The sequence below is a fragment of the Pseudophryne corroboree genome, chromosome 3, assembly GCF_028390025.1.
Source record: "Pseudophryne corroboree isolate aPseCor3 chromosome 3, aPseCor3.hap2, whole genome shotgun sequence".
NCBI lineage: Eukaryota > Metazoa > Chordata > Amphibia > Anura > Myobatrachidae > Pseudophryne > Pseudophryne corroboree.
In genome coordinates, this window is record NC_086446.1 from 291,716,143 (window position 1) to 291,733,182 (window position 17,040).

General features: G+C 48.5%; 1 protein-coding gene across 2 annotated transcripts in view; it reads left to right on the forward strand.

The window, feature by feature from the left end:
* Positions 1-225: 225 nt before the first annotated feature.
* The window catches only part of CABLES2 (Cdk5 and Abl enzyme substrate 2), a 95,175-nt gene continuing 78,360 nt past the window's right edge, over positions 226-17,040 (forward strand). The window contains exon 1 of one of the 2 annotated variants that reach the window (XM_063959298.1): positions 226-796. In XM_063959298.1, coding sequence (XP_063815368.1) covers positions 366-796 — 431 coding nt within the window. In that variant the 5' untranslated portion in view covers positions 226-365. The remainder of the gene's footprint in view (positions 797-17,040) is intronic. The other variant, XM_063959297.1, reaches the window with a different exon arrangement.

Below are 17,040 nucleotides of genomic sequence, written 5' to 3' on the forward strand. Positions count from 1 at the left end.
CCAGTTGCTTTGTACAGAGTATATGAAATCTTCTCTTGTGAACTAGTGTGTATTTATGGTCCGTCCCCAGAGAACAGGGGGATTACTGGCGGCGCTGCAATACTAATGACTGCACCCTATACCCAGGGACACACACACAGACTACATCTCAGACTTCTATTCAGACTTGCCCTTAGGTGACATGTGACCTCGCCGCCGCCCCGCCTACCCACCCGCCCACTGCGTGGCTCATGATGTGAGTGACAGGCCATTCCTCCAGTCAGCGGAACCGTTTTCTGCCGTTACCCTAGCACCAGCCAATGTAAAATGTGTGGGCGGATCCCAGGCGGGCAGGCCGTATCCCGGCCCGGGGCCTCTGTTATAGAATGGCCGCGGCGACCTGCGGCTCCCCCGGTGTGGCAGGCCCTGGAGGCCGTACCGGGGAGCCCCCAAATGCCCCTGTCTCCCAGCGAAGGAAGCGAGGAAGTGACTCCCGACGCAGGCAGGCCGCCCTCCTCTTCCTCAATAACATCTCCCTGGATGGACGCCGCCCGTGTCCCGCACCCCAGCCTGCTTGGGATATCGCCCCGTCCCGTGATGGACTGGAGCACATGCCCTTCTCCCAGGTCCCGCTCACACCGTCTCCCCTGCTCCTGTTGTCCAACGGCCCCCGGATCATGCTGCCCCGCGAGTCTCCCATGCAGGAAGATGTCACCGGGCAGGAGAAGATTGGACACAATACCCCCGCCTCTGCCGTCAGGATAGTGCCCCCCCTGGGTCTCTTACACACCAGCACTGGCCCCAGTGAGAAACAAAGGTAAGAGCCCCCTACCTGGTTCACCTCCCCACAATTTGTCTTCTGGGTAAACCCTACTGGGATCTCCCTGTACACTGTCCGTGTAAGCGCAACACCTGGAGGCTGAGCCCCCTGCGCCTCCCCCTGTGCAGTGGCTCCCCCTGACAGCTGCAGGTAACTTACATACAGTGTATGGTATATCCCATAGACCTGTGTGTTGTTACATAGGCAGCCTGTGTGCCTGGCGCCTGTGGGTGTGCTTTCCATCAGCGTTCACCACGTCACTTATGGTTTTTTTAAACTCCAGTGTATACATACTGATTCATAAATACATTCCCTACAAGTTCCTTGAATTTACCAGCTAAAATACATAATTTAATGACAGGCGGTGATCCTGCCACGTATCTGTCTGCCTAAACGTTGATGTTTAATGTGTAACTTTGTTGATATGCTGTGAGATAGGCAGTGTACACACATAAGGGAGGATCAGTGACAGCAGTTTCTCAATCAGTTCTGTTTACCTTCAACCCATTTGAGGCTATCTAATCCCCTGGTTAGGAATTACCTGTAATGTTTGTGTACAGACATTCTGTGTAACTGCTCCTAAATCACTGCACATCTGTTTCATCAGTCACCTTGCTATGCCCTTTATTGTCAGGGTTAATACAATGGTTTAATATGCAATCAGACAGGTCTGGGAGTGGAGAAGGAGGAGGAAGTATTGTTACAACATTTGAGTGCTGCGGATGGCAATCTGTCAGGACCAGTATGTGTCTAATCCCGTTAATGTGGGCAGTTTTAGACTGGCATCAGGGACAGGGGTTATGGCTCTGGCATAAAACACAGTACAGACCGGAAACTCAAAAATAAGTGTTATATATTGCTTACTTTGTATATTGTCTTATTAGTAGGAATAAAGTGACAATTTATCGTCTCCAATCAGAGGTGTGAGGTACAGGCCTTAAGTAACCTTTTTGCTGTTGCTTTAAAATAGTGAAGTGATTGCGGTCTTCAGCTTTGTGTTAGGTCTGTGATTTAAAAAAAACAGGTTCGTTTAAGTTAATAGTTTAGACTGCTTATACAACTCTCCTCATTGAGGGTTATTTGCTTAATAGTCCGGGACAGTTATACAGATGGGTTGGAATGGAAATGCTGCCGGCCAGAATACAGATCGCGGTATCCCAACAGTGAAGAATCCTGACAGGGACTTCCATTAAGCACAAACAAGATTCAGTAATTTTTAGATTATAATGCCTAACACAGAAGGAAAAAAACACTGGTATAGGTGTCTAAGGAGAAGCAATTTAACTTCAAGAGCTGCAGGGTCTTTTGGTTTTGAAAATCCCATCAATGATTGATAATTTTGTGACCTGGTGAAGATGTAATGCTCTGTAAGGGATTATGGGAGGTATGCAGAGGTTGACGCAAATTTACTGTAATTGCAAACGGGTGTGTTTTGGCCATCTGCGTATGTGCTGTGCTCGCATAGCGAATACGCAGACTTTTACTGTGCGATCGCATTACGGAAGTATGCGATTGCATAGTGTATGACATGCGGTGGTTGGCGACGCATTGTTGGAGGTGGGGGGAGTGGTACAGGAAACGCAAGAGTGTCATGGTCGTTTTTGGGGTGGCTGGATGATGTCGCCTGTGTTTCCTGCAACGGGAAACATGGCTGCGGTGCACCCATATATGCAGCCTGGCCGTGTATACAGGGGTTGACCACTATTTGACGCTTTCTGCGATGGGCTCGCAGTTGAATTGCAATCGCATTGCTGGGCAGCGCTACACATGCTAGGCAACCCCAGCATGCAACTTCATCGGTAGCAGTTTTTGCTATTTTAGCATAAGCTGCTACCAACTCTGAATAAACCCCCTATGAACTATGGTTGGTGGTTGGGTTAGTGGAGTTAGGATCCCATATCAATAGAGCCTAACGGTGTACATGAAATGGAGTGCTATTATATAGATTTATAGCAAATGGGAAAATAGGCCCAAATGCATTCATGGTAAATACTGAACAGATTATGGGGCCTATTATTATTATTATTATTATTATTATTATTATTATTATTATTACATTTTATTTATAAGGCGCCACGTGTTTCGCAGCGCCGTACAAAGGACAGTACAGGGGACAAAACATTGCATTACAGTAAATAAATAACAGAAATAGAGTACAGGTAACAGAGCACCACACATTCTCAAGACATAATACAGCTAAGATGTAAGTATTGAGGGAGTGATCATCGTACTACTAGAGGCTGGTGGCCATAGATGGAGATGAGCCTTTACTAGCAGGATAAAGATGGTCGTTGAGTAGGGGAGAGCTGTGAGTGAAATGTGTTGAGACGAGGGCTTAGATAACAAGAGGAAAGAGGGCCCTGCTCTGAAGAGCTAACAATCTATTGGGGAGGGGCGACAGACAGATGACAAGAGGTGCAGGCAAGTGGGAGGTAGCCTGATGGCAGTATGCAAGCAAAGCTGAGATGTTCACGGCATGAGGCAGGGGGGTGGAGGCGCGGCTTAAGCACTGGGTTATGCATCGGGAGGGTATGCTTTGATGAATAGGTGGGTTTTTAGTGCCCGTTTGAAGCTTTGCAAGGTTGGGGAGAGTCTATGTATTAATATTTGCGGCAAAGCCACATTGACAGTCTGTATCACAACAGACTTTTTAATTTGAAACAAAATGTTCCCTTATATGTTTTAGTAGACTCCTGAGAATAGGACACTGTGCATGCACACTGTCAGTTACCGCAGCTGGATAAAGGCTGCGGGAATCTTGCGAGAATGCCTCCATAGGCGGAAACCAGTGGGTCCAGAGTTTGGTACATTATGGGACAGGCCATAGTCCCCATTGATAATTTATGTGAAATCTCCTGCGTTAGGCTGTTCGTACATGGCAACAATTAATAAAAATATGCAGAAACTGCTGTTTCTAAAAAAAAATATTGATCCTCTATAACCGCAAGTTCATTCTTTAATGATCCCTAATCTTTGGTGTGTTGAGTTATCAAGTGTTTGGGTGCTGTACAGTGTGTCACAAAAGGGGATAATTTGATTAAAACTTAATAGACTATTAAACGTGTGGCAAATACTGTGCTCAAATAACAAAATAATTTGCATAGCCTCTCCATCCTGTATATTGATTACCATATATTCTTCGTAAGGTCCAATTAAATCTATAATTACAGCAGTCACTCCCTGCCATTTTTTATTTAGGCTGTAGGCAATATTTTAATATGTTTGAAAGAACGATTATTTGTAAGGGTTTTTTTTGTTTCACAGCTGAAACCTTGCTGTTTGCACTATTACAGATGAGAAACCGAGGGCCAACATAATGTTGGCTTCCCATATAAGGCCTAAAAGGGTTTACTTGAGAACCAATATTAGTTTTCTCCTTGCTTCATCTAAGGAACATTTCAAGACCATGCGGGAGGATTGATAAGCTGTCACTTATTAAATGCTAAAAGCGTAGGCCAGCACTAGGATAGTTAGTGTGTACATGACATTTTATGTTATTTTTCCTCTCCTAACCAATAGCATCAGTAGAGGTCGGCCTAAGGAGCCGGCTAGCACAGTGTTCCTGTAGGGCGATGGGACTCCCTCTCTGTCAGCAACAGTACAGTCATGCGCCACCGAATGGCAGAGTTTGCATGCTGAACTGAGCAGTGTGACCAGCAGCGTTGCAGGTACCAGTTAAAGGGCGATCCGGCGGGAAGCAGAGGCTAGAGGCTCCGGATGCTGACTAAATCCAGGACCTATTTAAACACAGAAGAATATCCCCCTTTTAGCGCCTCTGAGCTAGCAGCTTGTCTCACCCTCTTGGTGTATACCTGCACCAGTAAACGCACATAGACAAAAGAATGAAGCTGAGGACTCAGCGCTGAGCTCTGGAATTAAATTGTATAGTACAACCTTGTATATTTATAAAATATGTGCTTCTTCCACGATGTCAGATAATTAACACCAAATGACTATTTGTGTTGCACGTGTCCCTTTCTTTTCTCATGAAATGACACTTACTTAGAATACATTTGTTGCGTTCCTCAAAAGGTATCTTTGGTGGCCCTGGTCTCTGAGTCACAATCCTAAAACCGTGCCCTGGCTCACCATACCAGCAAACACCATGTATGTAATGCATCTGAAGTAAAGGTTTAAAAGCTTCCCGTCAAGGATTTTATTTCCAGAGCAGTAAAAACCAACAATTAAAGTGGATAGTGTGGTTTGTACCTGGCCCTGGATGAGGCTGTGCACTCCAGCTGAGAAGTTCCGGAATCCCTCAGCACATTGTTCTGGCAACAGCCTCAGGCAGGGTGGTCTTCAGGTTGCTGGCGGCCGGGCTCCCGACGACCATACCGGTGCCAGAATCTTGACCGCCAGCATACCGACAGATTTTCTCCCTCTTGGGGGGCCACGACCCCCCTGGAGGGAAAATAGATACGCGCCACCGTGCCCGCAGCGAGCCTGCAAGGGGCTCATTTGTGCTCGCCACGCTGTCGGTATGCCAGCGGCCGGGATTCTGGCGCTGGTGTTCTGGCCGCCAAGAGCCCGACCGCAGGCATCACATACTAGACCCCCTCAGGCATGCAGGTGGGCAATGTTCTCTCCACATCCTGCCCAAACTCCTACAACATCATGTTTCGGAGGACCGCCTCCTTTCTCAAGATCATGTAAAGAGCACATATTTTATAAATAGGTGAGGTATGCGTGACCGGTGGTCTCAGCATACTGACGCCGGGATCCCAGGAGGAGTGACAAGTTCTGCAAGCCCCTTGCGGGCTTGCCATGCTGTGGGCTTGGTGGCAACCTATGGTCACCATGGGTTCTATTCCTACTCTGTGGGTGTCGTGAACACCCATGAGTGGGAATAGTCCCTGTTGGTCGGCATGGTGACCGTCGGGATTGTGAGGGGGCGAGATGTAGGGGGAGGTTATGTGACAGTCTGTCTCCTGACCGCCAGTCACATAACTACATCCCTTTATAAATATTCAAGGTTGTACTAGACAGAGCTCAGCGCTGAGTGCTCAGCTTCATTCTTTTGTCTAAATCCAGGCCCTGCTGACAGAGAGGGCACAGCTGCTGGTATCCAAAGAGCAGCAAAATCAGCAGGCATATAAAGAGGCTGAGCGACTTATGCCAGCTAGAATCTCTGTTCATTCCACTTGCTAGATTGGAACTCTATGGGTGGCGCAGCGTGGAGCTTCATGCTCCCCTGCTCATACATTCACCAAGTTTTACAGATTTCATGACTGTGTCCAGGGATGCTTATTTTGAGTTGTAGATACTTTCCTTTAGGGGCAGCTTTTAAACATCCCCATCTAAAAGCATCCTCCAGATGTAGGAAGGAGAAAAGAAGATCTTTGGTTCGTACTGTTAAATCTCCTTCAGGTCCATCTGGGGGACACTGTAGCTGCTACTCCCTTATTTGGTTGGGCATGTGAGAATGATACTATCCGGTCCTTATTTTTTCTTCAACCTATCCTAGGGGCTTTTTCCTGTAGAAGCCCCAAGAGAAGTGAATATAAGTAGTTTTCAAACAATCTTATTGGTATTTTTAACTTTCCTAAACCTTTGTATGAAGCTCCCTCTCAAAGACATCTGGCTTGCATTGTGTGCGCTAACACTGCTGTACACCAGAATATGCTGTTATGTGTGTTCTCGGGGCCTTGCATCTGAACATGTGTTAACAAGCAGGCTTCTGATCCTGTGGCTACATAGATAAAAGGAAAGTATGTTGTCTGAATGTGACACACAAATGTGTCTTCCAAAAAGGTAGACACTGGCGTGAGGGAAGGACGATGGAGCAATGGTTAACATTATGGCAATACAGCTCACTGCCAAGAAATGCAAAACTCAAAGGTTGGTTATAAAGCATTAACAGCATTATAATATCAATAGTTAGCTGGAGTCGCTGTTTCAGGCGACTCTGGGGCATATTTATTATGCCCTGCATGTTAGCTCTTATATGTGTAAATTCTTATAGCTGCATATCAGAGCAATAAGAAATTATTTATCTGGCCTATTTATCAATATTTTCTTGCAGGTACACGTTCTACGATAGAAGCCTGGGGCCAGCAGTCTATAAAGTGATTGATTGGACCAGCAGAGCAACTGGGAATGTGCGGCCATTGCTCTGCGCATGTCTTAAGTAATCATTATCGGATAGGGATCCTTAAAATATCCTGTGAAAGAAGGGGCATTGGGGGATATGTAGTGTTGTAGCCCAGTGGTTCTCAACTTCAGTCCTCGAGCACCACCAACAGGTCATGTTTATTGAATGTACTCAAATCCCCAGAACATGACCTGTTAGGAAAACCACTGGTCAAGAACCACTGTTATAGCCTATAGACTACAATGGTTAATGCTTTCTAAAATAATACATTTGCCAATTTTGCAGTTTGTATAGAGACTTTTAAGGTTACTGCACTGGCAGTGGGGAATAGAGGGACCATGGCAGGTGTCTACTTTGGTACCATCCTGATAAATCAGTGGGATTCTTAATTAATGAGGAAGTCCTCTGAAAACTGCAGTTCTCTGAGGATTTTCCACACAAAGTGTTTAATATCCCCCTTGAATGTAAGCATCAAAGTAATAGGTAAGGTAGCAGCACTGATGCAGTGGAGGAATATATACATGCTCTCGAAAGAACAAGGCTATTGTAAATCTGAAACAATAGGGGTCTGAGATCTTTAGTAGAAGTATAGGCTAGAAGGTGGCTGTACCCTGAAAGATAATAGTTCCAGTCTAGCCAATGGAAAACTTTTCTGAATGATTTTAGTTTGGCAGGTATGTCCTTGTACATCTTTGCTGCAGTCATTGCCAAACAACCCTTCTTGGCATGCCAGGTCACGTTAGAATACAATTGGGCATATTGAATTATATTGGGCATCTAAAAATCCTGTCTAAACAGGACTTTTCTCTAACGTCCTAGTGGATGCTGGGGACTCCGTCAGGACCATAGGGATTAGCGGCTCCGCAGGAGACAGGGCACAAAAATAAAGCTTTAGGATCAGGTGGTGTGCACTGGCTCCTCCCCCTATGACCCTCCTCCAAGCCTCAGTTAGGTTTTTGTGCCCGTCCGAGCAGGGTGCAATCTAGGTGGCTCTCCTAAAGAGCTGCTTAGAAAAAGTTTTTAGGTTTTTTATTTTCAGTGAGTCCTGCTGGCAACAGGCTCACTGCAACGAGGGACTTAGGGGAGAAGAAGTGAACTCACCTGCGTGCAGGATGGATTGGCTTCTTAGGCTACTGGACACCATTAGCTCCAGAGGGATCGAACACAGGCCCAGCCATGGAGTCCGGTCCCGGAGCCGCGCCGCCGACCCCCTTGCAGATGCCGAAAAGCGAAGAGGTCCAGAAACCGGCGGCAGAAGACTTTTCAGTCTTCATGAGGTAGCGCACAGCACTGCAGCTGTGCGCCATTGTTGTCACACACTTCACACCAGCGGTCACGGAGGGTGCAGGGCGCCCTGGGCAGCAATGAGAATACCTTGTTCTGGCTAAAAAATACATCACATATAGCCCTTGGGGCTATATGGATGTATTTAACCCCTGCCAGGTCTCACAAACTCCGGAGAAGAGCCCGCCGAAATAGGGGGCGGGGCCTATCTCCTCAGCACACAGCGCCATTTTCCTGCTCAGCTCCGCTGCGAGGAAGGCTCCCAGGACTCTCCCCTGCACTGCACTACAGAAACAGGGTAAAAAAGAGAGGGGGGGGGGGGCACTTTTTTTTTGGCGTTTTTTGATATATATTAAGCTGCTATAAGGGAGACAACACTTCTATAGGGTTGTTCCTATATATTTATAGCGCTTGGGTGTGTGCTGGCAAACTCTCCCTCTGTCTCCCCAAAGGGCTAGTGGGGTCCTGTCTTCGATAAGAGCATTCCCTGTGTGTCTGCTGTGTGTCGGTACGTGTGTGTCGACATGTATGAGGACGATGTTGGTGTGGAGGCGGAGCAATTGCCGGTAATGGTGATGTCACCCCCTAGGGAGTCGACACCGGAATGGATGGCTTTATTTATGGAATTACGTGATAATGTCAGCACATTACAAAAATCAGTTGACGACATGAGACGGCCGGAAAATCAGTTAGTACCTGTACAGGCGTCTCAGACACCGTCAGGGGCTGTAAAACGCCCTTTACCTCAGTCGGTCGACACAGACCCAGACACGGACACCGAATCTAGTGTCGACGGTGAAGAAACAAACGTATTTTCCAGTAGGGCCACACGTTATATGATCACGGCAATGAAGGAGGCTTTACATATCTCTGATACTGCATGTACCACAAAAAGGGGTATTATGTGGGGTCTGAAAAAACTACCTGTAGTTTTTCCTGAATCAGACGAATTGAATGAAGTGTGTGATGAAGCGTGGGTTAACCCCGATAGAAAACTGCTAATTTCAAAGAAGTTATTGGCATTATATCCTTTCCCGCCAGAGGTTAGGGCGCGCTGGGAAACACCCCCTAGGGTGGATAAGGCGCTCACACGCTTATCAAAACAAGTGGCGTTACCGTCTCCTGAAACGGCCGCCCTCAAGAATCCAGCAGATAGGAGGCTGGAAACTACCCTGAAAAGTATATACACTCATACTGGTGTTATACTGCGACCAGCCATCGCCTCTGCATGGATGTGCAGTGCTGGGGTGGTTTGGTCGGATTCCCTGACTGAAAATATTGATACCCTGGATAGGGACAGTATTTTACTGACTATAGAGCATTTAAAGGATGCATTTCTATATATGCGAGATGCACAGAGGGATATTTGCACTCTGGCATCGAGAGTAAGTGCGATGTCCATATCTGCCAGAAGAAGTTTATGGACGCGACAATGGTCAGGTGATGCGGATTCCAAACGGCATATGGAAGTATTGCCGTATAAGGGGGAGGAATTATTTGGGGTCGGTCTATCGGATTTGGTGGCCACGGCAACAACCGGGAAATCCACCTTTTTACCTCAGGTCCCCTCCCAACAGAAAAAGACACCGTCTTTTCAGCCGCAGTCCTTTCGTTCCTATAGGAACAAGCGGGCGAAAGGACAGTCATATTTGCCCCGAGGCAAAGGAAAGGGTAAGAGAGTGCACCAAGCAGCTTCTTCCCAGGAGCAGAAGCCCCCCCCCGGCTTCTGCAAAGCCCTCAGCATGACGTTGGGGCTTTACAAGCGGACTCGGGGGCGGTGGGGGGTCGACTCAAGAATTTCAGCGCACAGTGGGCTCACTCACAGGTGGACCCCTGGATCCTGCAGATATCTCAGGGTTACAGGTTGGAATTCGAGAAGTCTCCCCCTCGCCGGTTCCTAAAGTCTGCTCTGCCAACGTCTCCCTCAGACAGGGCGACGGTATTGGAAGCCATTCACAAGCTGTATTCTCAGCAGGTGATAGTCAAGGTACCCCTCCTACAACAGGGAAAGGGGTATTATTCCACACTATTTGTGGTACCGAAGCCGGACGGCTCGGTAAGACCTATTCTAAATCTGAAATCTTTGAACCTGTACATACAAAAATTCAAGTTCAAGATGGAGTCACTCAGAGCAGTGATAGCGAATCTGGAAGAAGGGGACTTTATGGTGTCCCTGGACATCAAGGATGCTTACCTGCATGTCCCAATTTGCCCTTCACATCAAGGGTACCTCAGGTTCGTGGTGCAAAACTGTCATTATCAGTTTCAGACGCTGCCGTTTGGATTGTCCACGGCACCTCGGGTCTTTACCAAGGTAATGGCCGAAATGATGTTTCTTCTACGAAGAAAAGGCGTATTAATTATCCCTTACTTGGACGATCTCCTGATAAGGGCAAGGTCCAGGGGACAGCTGGGGGACGTAGTAGCACTAACCCAAATAGTGCTGCAACAGCACGGGTGGATTCTGAATTTTCCAAAATCTCAATTGACCCCGACGACACGTCTGCTGTTCCTGGGAATGATTCTGGACACGGTTCAGAAAAAGGTGTTTCTTCCGGAGGAGAAAGCCAAGGAGTTATCTGAACTTGTCAGGAACCTCCTAAAACCAGGGAAAGTGTCTGTGCATCAATGCACAAGAGTCCTGGGAAAGATGGTGGCTTCTTACGAAGCGATTCCATTCGGCAGATTCCACGCACGAACTTTTCAGTGGGATCTGCTGGACAAATGGTCCGGATCACATCTGCAGATGCATCAGCGGATAACCTTATCGCCACGGACAAGGGTGTCTCTGCTGTGGTGGTTGCAGAGTGCTCATCTGTTAGAGGGCCGCAGATTCGGCATACAGGACTGGGTCCTGGTGACCACGGATGCCAGTCTGAGAGGCTGGGGAGCGGTCACACAGGGAAGAAACTTCCAGGGAGTATGGTCAAACCTGGAGATGTCTCTTCACATAAATATACTGGAGCTAAGAGCGATTTACAATGCTCTAAGCTTGGCAAAACCCCTGCTTCAGGGTCAGCCGGTGTTGATCCAGTCGGACAACATCACGGCAGTCGCCCACGTAAACAGACAGGGCGGCACAAGAAGCAGGAGAGCAATGGCAGAAGCTGCAAGGATTCTTCGCTGGGCGGAAGATCATGTGATAGCACTGTCAGCAGTGTTCATTCCGGGAGTGGACAACTGGGAAGCAGACTTCCTCAGCAGACACGATCTACACCCGGGAGAGTGGGGACTTCATCCAGAAGTCTTCCACATGATTGTGAACCGTTGGGAAAAACCAAAGGTGGACATGATGGCGTCTCGCCTCAACAAAAAACTGGACAGGTATTGCGCCAGGTCAAGAGACCCTCAGGCAATAGCTGTGGACGCTCTGGTAACGCCGTGGGTGTTCCAGTCAGTGTATGCGTTTCCTCCTCTGCCTCTCATACCAAAAGTACTGAGAATTATACGGCAAAGGGGAGTAAGAACGATACTCGTGGCTCCGGATTGGCCAAGACGAACTTGGTACCCGGAACTTCAGGAGATGCTCACGGAAGATCCGTGGCCTCTACCTCTAAGACGGGACCTGCTTCAACAGGGACCGTGTCTATTCCAAGACTTACCGCGGCTGCGTTTGACGGCATGGCGGTTGAACGCCGAATTCTAAGGGAAAAAGGCATTCCGGAAGAGGTCATTCCTACACTGGTAAAAGCCAGGAAGGAGGTGACTGCACAACATTATCACCGCATTTGGAGAAAATATGTTGCGTGGTGTGAGGCCAGGAAGGCCCCCACGGAGGAATTTCAATTGGGTCGATTCCTACATTTCCTGCAAACAGGATTGTCTATGGGCCTCAAGTTGGGGTCCATTAAGGTTCAAATTTCGGCCCTGTCGATTTTCTTCCAGAAAGAATTGGCTTCAGTTCCTGAAGTCCAGACTTTTGTAAAAGGAGTACTACATATACAGCCCCCGGTTGTGCCCCCAGTGGCTCCGTGGGACCTTAATGTAGTTTTGGATTTTCTCAAATCCCATTGGTTTGAGCCACTCAAATCGGCGGATTTGAAATATCTTACATGGAAAGTAACCATGCTACTGGCCCTGGCTTCAGCCAGGAGAGTGTCAGAATTGGCGGCTTTATCGTATAAAAGCCCATATCTGATTTTCCATTCGGACAGGGCAGAACTGCGGACGTGTCCTCATTTTCTGCCTAAGGTGGTGTCAGCGTTTCACCTGAACCAGCCTATTGTGGTGCCTGCGGCTACTAGCGATTTGGAGGATTCCAAGTTGCTGGACGTTGTCAGGGCATTGAAAATATATATTTCAAGGACGGCTGGAGTCAGAAAATCTGACTCGCTGTTTATACTGTATGCACCCAACAAGCTGGGTGCTCCTGCTTCTAAGCAGACGATTGCTCGTTGGATTTGTAGCACAATTCAACTTGCACATTCTGTGGCAGGCCTGCCACAGCCTAAATCTGTCAAGGCCCATTCCACAAGGAAGGTGGGCTCATCCTGGGCGGCTGCCCGAGGGGTCTCGGCATTACAACTCTGCCGAGCAGCTACGTGGTCGGGGGAGAACACGTTTGTAAAATTCTACAAATTTGATACCCTGGCTAAAGAGGACCTGGAGTTCTCTCATTCGGTGCTGCAGAGTCATCCGCACTCTCCCGCCCGTTTGGGAGCTTTGGTATAATCCCCATGGTCCTGACGGAGTCCCCAGCATCCACTAGGACGTTAGAGAAAATAAGATTTCTCTATCGTCCTAAGTGGATGCTGGGGTTCCTGAAAGGACCATGGGGAATAGCGGCTCCGCAGGAGACAGGGCACAAAAGTAAAGCTTTTACAGGTCAGGTGGTGTGTACTGGCTCCTCCCCCTATGACCCTCCTCCAGACTCCAGTTAGCTTTTTGTGCCCGGCCGAGAAGGGTGCAATTCTAGGTGGCTCTCATAAAGAGCTGCTTAGAGAAAGTTTAGCTTAGGTTTTTTATTTTACAGTGAGTCCTGCTGGCAACAGGATCACTGCAACGAGGGACAGAGGGGAGAAGAAGTGAACTCACCTGCGTGCAGGATGGATTGGCTTCTTGGCTACTGGACATGAAGCTCCAGAGGGACGATCACAGGTACAGCCTGGATGGTCACCGGAGCCACGCCGCCGGCCCCCTCACAGATGCTGAAGCAAGAAGAGGTCCAGAATCGGCGGCTGAAGACTCCTGCAGTCTTCTTAAGGTAGCGCACAGCACTGCAGCTGTGCGCCATTTTCCTCTCAGCACACTTCACACGGCAGTCACTGAGGGTGCAGGGCGCTGGGGGGGGGGGCGCCCTGGGAGGCAAATGAAAACCTTTAAAAAGGCTAAAAATACCTCACATATAGCCCCAGAGGCTATATGGAGATATTTACCCCTGCCTAAATGTACTAAATAGCGGGAGACGAGCCCGCCGAAAAAGGGGCGGGGCCTATCTCCTCAGCACACGGCGCCATTTTCTGTCACAGCTCCGCTGGTCAGGAAGGCTCCCAGGTCTCTCCCCTGCACTGCACTACAGAAACAGGGTATAACAGAGAGGGGGGGCAAAATAAATGGCAATATATTAATATAAAAGCAGCTATAAGGGAGCACTTAATCATAAGGCTATCCCTGTCATATATAGCGCTTTTTGGTGTGTGCTGGCAGACTCTCCCTCTGTCTCCCCAAAGGGCTAGTGGGTCCTGTCTTCGTATAGAGCATTCCCTGTGTGTCTGCTGTGTGTCGGTACGTGTGTGTCGACATGTATGAGGACGTTATTGGTGTGGAGGCGGAGCAATTGCCAAATATGAGGATGTCGCCTCCTAGGGGGTCGACACCAGAATGGATGCCTTTATTTGTGGAATTACGGGATAGCGTCAACTCGCTTAAGCAGTCGTTTGCCGACATGAGGCGGCCGGACACTCAATTAGTGCCTGTCCAGGCGCCTCAAACACCGTCAGGGGCTGTAAAACGCCCCTTGCCTCAGTCGGTCGACACAGACACAGGCACTGATTCCGGTGGTGAAGGTGACGAATCAACCGTATTTTCCAGTAGGGCCACACGTTATATGATTTTGGCAATAAAGGAGATGTTACATTTAGCTGATACTACAGGTACCACTAAACAGGGTATTATGTGGGGTGTGAAAAAACTACCAGTAGTTTTTACCGAATCAGAAGAATTAAATGACGTGTGTGATGAAGCGTGGGGTGCCCCGATAAAAAACTGCTAATTTCAAAGAAGTTATTGGCTTTATACCCTTTCCCGCCAGAGGTTAGGGAGCGCTGGGAAACACCTCCTAGGGTGGACAAAGCGCTAACACGCTTATCAAAACAAGTGGCGTTACCCTCTCCTGAGACGGCCGCACTTAAAGATCCATCAGATAGGAGGATGGAAAATATCCAAAAAGGTATATACACACATGCAGGTGTTATACTACGACCAGCTATTGCGACTGCCTGGATGTGCAGTGCTGGGGTAGTTTGGTCAGAGTCCCTGATCGAAAATATTGATACCCTGGACAGGGACAATATTTTACTGTCGTTAGAACAAATAAAGGATGCATTTCTTTATATGCGTGATGCACAGAGAGATATCTGCACACTGGCATCACGGGTAAGTGCTATGTCCATTTCGGCCAGAAGAGCTTTATGGACACGACAGTGGACAGGTGATGCGTAGAGGAGTTATTTGGGGTCGGTCTATCGGATTTGGTGGCCACGGCTACGGCCGGGAAATCCACCTTTCTACCTCAAGTCACTCCCCAACAGAAAAAGGCACCGACCTTTCAACCGCAGCCCTTTCGTTCCTTTAAAAATAAGAGAGCAAAGGGCTATTCATATCTGCCACGAGGCAGAGGACGAGGGAAGAGACAGCAACAGGCAGCTCCTTCCCAGGAACAGAAGCCCTCCCCGGCTTCTACAAAAGCCTCAGCATGACGCTGGGGCTTCGCAAGCGGACTCGGGGGCGGTAGGCGGTCGTCTCAAGAATTACAGCGCGCAGTGGGCTCACTCGCAGGTAAATCCCTGGATCCTGCAGATAATATCTCAGGGGTACAGGTTGAAATTAGAGACAGAGCCACCTCGCCGTTTCCTGAAGTCTGCTTTACCAACGTCCCCCTCCGAAAGGGAGACGGTTTTGGAAGCCATTCACAAGCTGTATTCTCAGCAGGTGATAGTCAAGGTACCTCTTCTACAACAAGGGAAGGGGTATTATTCCACTCTTTTTGTGGTACCGAAGCCGGATGGCTCGGTAAGGCCTATTCTAAATCTGAAGTCCTTGAACCTGTACATAAAGAAGTTCAAGTTCAAGATGGAGTCACTCAGAGCAGTGATAGCGAACCTGGAAGAAGGGGACTTTATGGTATCCTTGGACATCAAGGATGCGTATCTCCACGTTCCAATTACCCCTCACACCAGGGGTACCTCAGGTTCGTTGTACAAAACTGTCACTATCAGTTTCAGACGCTGCCGTTTGGTTTGTCCACGGCACCTCGGGTCTTTACAAAGGTAATGGCCGAGATAATATTTCTTCTTCGAAGAAAAGGCGTATTAATTATCCCATACTTGGACGATCTCCTAATAAGGGCAAGGTCCAGAGAACAGCTAGAGATGGGTTTAGCACTATCTCAAGAGGTGCTAAAGCAGCACGGATGGATTCTGAATATTCCAAAATCCCAATTAATGCCGACAACTCGTCTGCTGTTCCTGGGGATGATTCTGGACACAGTTCAGAAAAAGGTTTTTCTTCCCGAAGAAAAAGCCAAGGAGTTATCTGACCTGGTCAGGAACCTCCTAAAACCAGGAAAGGTGTCTGTACATCAATGCACAAGAGTCCTGGGAAAAAAATGGTAGCTTCTTACGAAGCAATCCCTTTCGGCAGATTCCATGCAAAGGGATCTGTTGGACAAATGGTCAGGGTCGCATCTTCAGATGCACCTGCGGATAACCCTGTCGCCGAGGACAAGGGTATCCCTTCTGTGGTGGTTGCAGGAGGCTCATCTATTGGAGGGCCGCAGATTCGGCATGCAGGATTGGATCCTGGTGACCACGGATGCCAGCCTGAGAGGCTGGGGAGCAGTCACACAGGGAAGAAATTTCCAGGGAGTGTGGTCGAGCCTGAAAAAGTCTCTTCACATAAGCATTCTGGAACTTAGAGCAATCTACAATGCTCTAAGCCAGGCGGAACCTCTGCTTCAAGGAAGACCGGTGTTGATCCAGTCGGACAACATCACGGCAGTCGCCCATGTAAACAGACAGGGCGGCACAAGAAGCAGGAGGGCAATGGCAGAAGCTGCCAGGATCCTTCGCTGGGCGGAGAATCACGTGATAGCACTGTCAGCAGTATTCATCCCGGGCGTGGACAACTGGGAAGCAGAATTCCTCAGCAGACACGACCTTCACCCGGGAGAGTGGGGACTTCATCCAGAAGTTTTCCACATGCTATTAAACCGTTGGGTAAAACCAATGGTGGACATGATGGCGTCTCGCCTCAACAAAACACTGGACAGGTATTGCGCCAGGTCAAGAGATCCGCAGGCAATAGCTGTGGACGCGCTGGTAACACCTTGGGTGTACCAGTCGGTATATGTGTTTCCTCCTCTGCCTCTCATACCAAAGGTATTGAGGATTATACGGCAAAGAGGAGTAAGACTAGTGGCTCCGGATTGGCCAAGAAGGACTTGGTACCCGGAACTTCAAGAGATGGTCACGGACGATCCGTGGCCTCTACTTCTGAGAAGGGACCTGCTTCAGCAGGGTCCTTGTCTTTTTCAAGACTTACCGCGGCTGCGTTTGACGGCATGGCGTTTGAATGCCAGATCCTAAAAGGAAAAGGCATTCCAGAAGAAGTCATTCCTACCTTGATAAAGGCAAGGAAGGAAGTCACC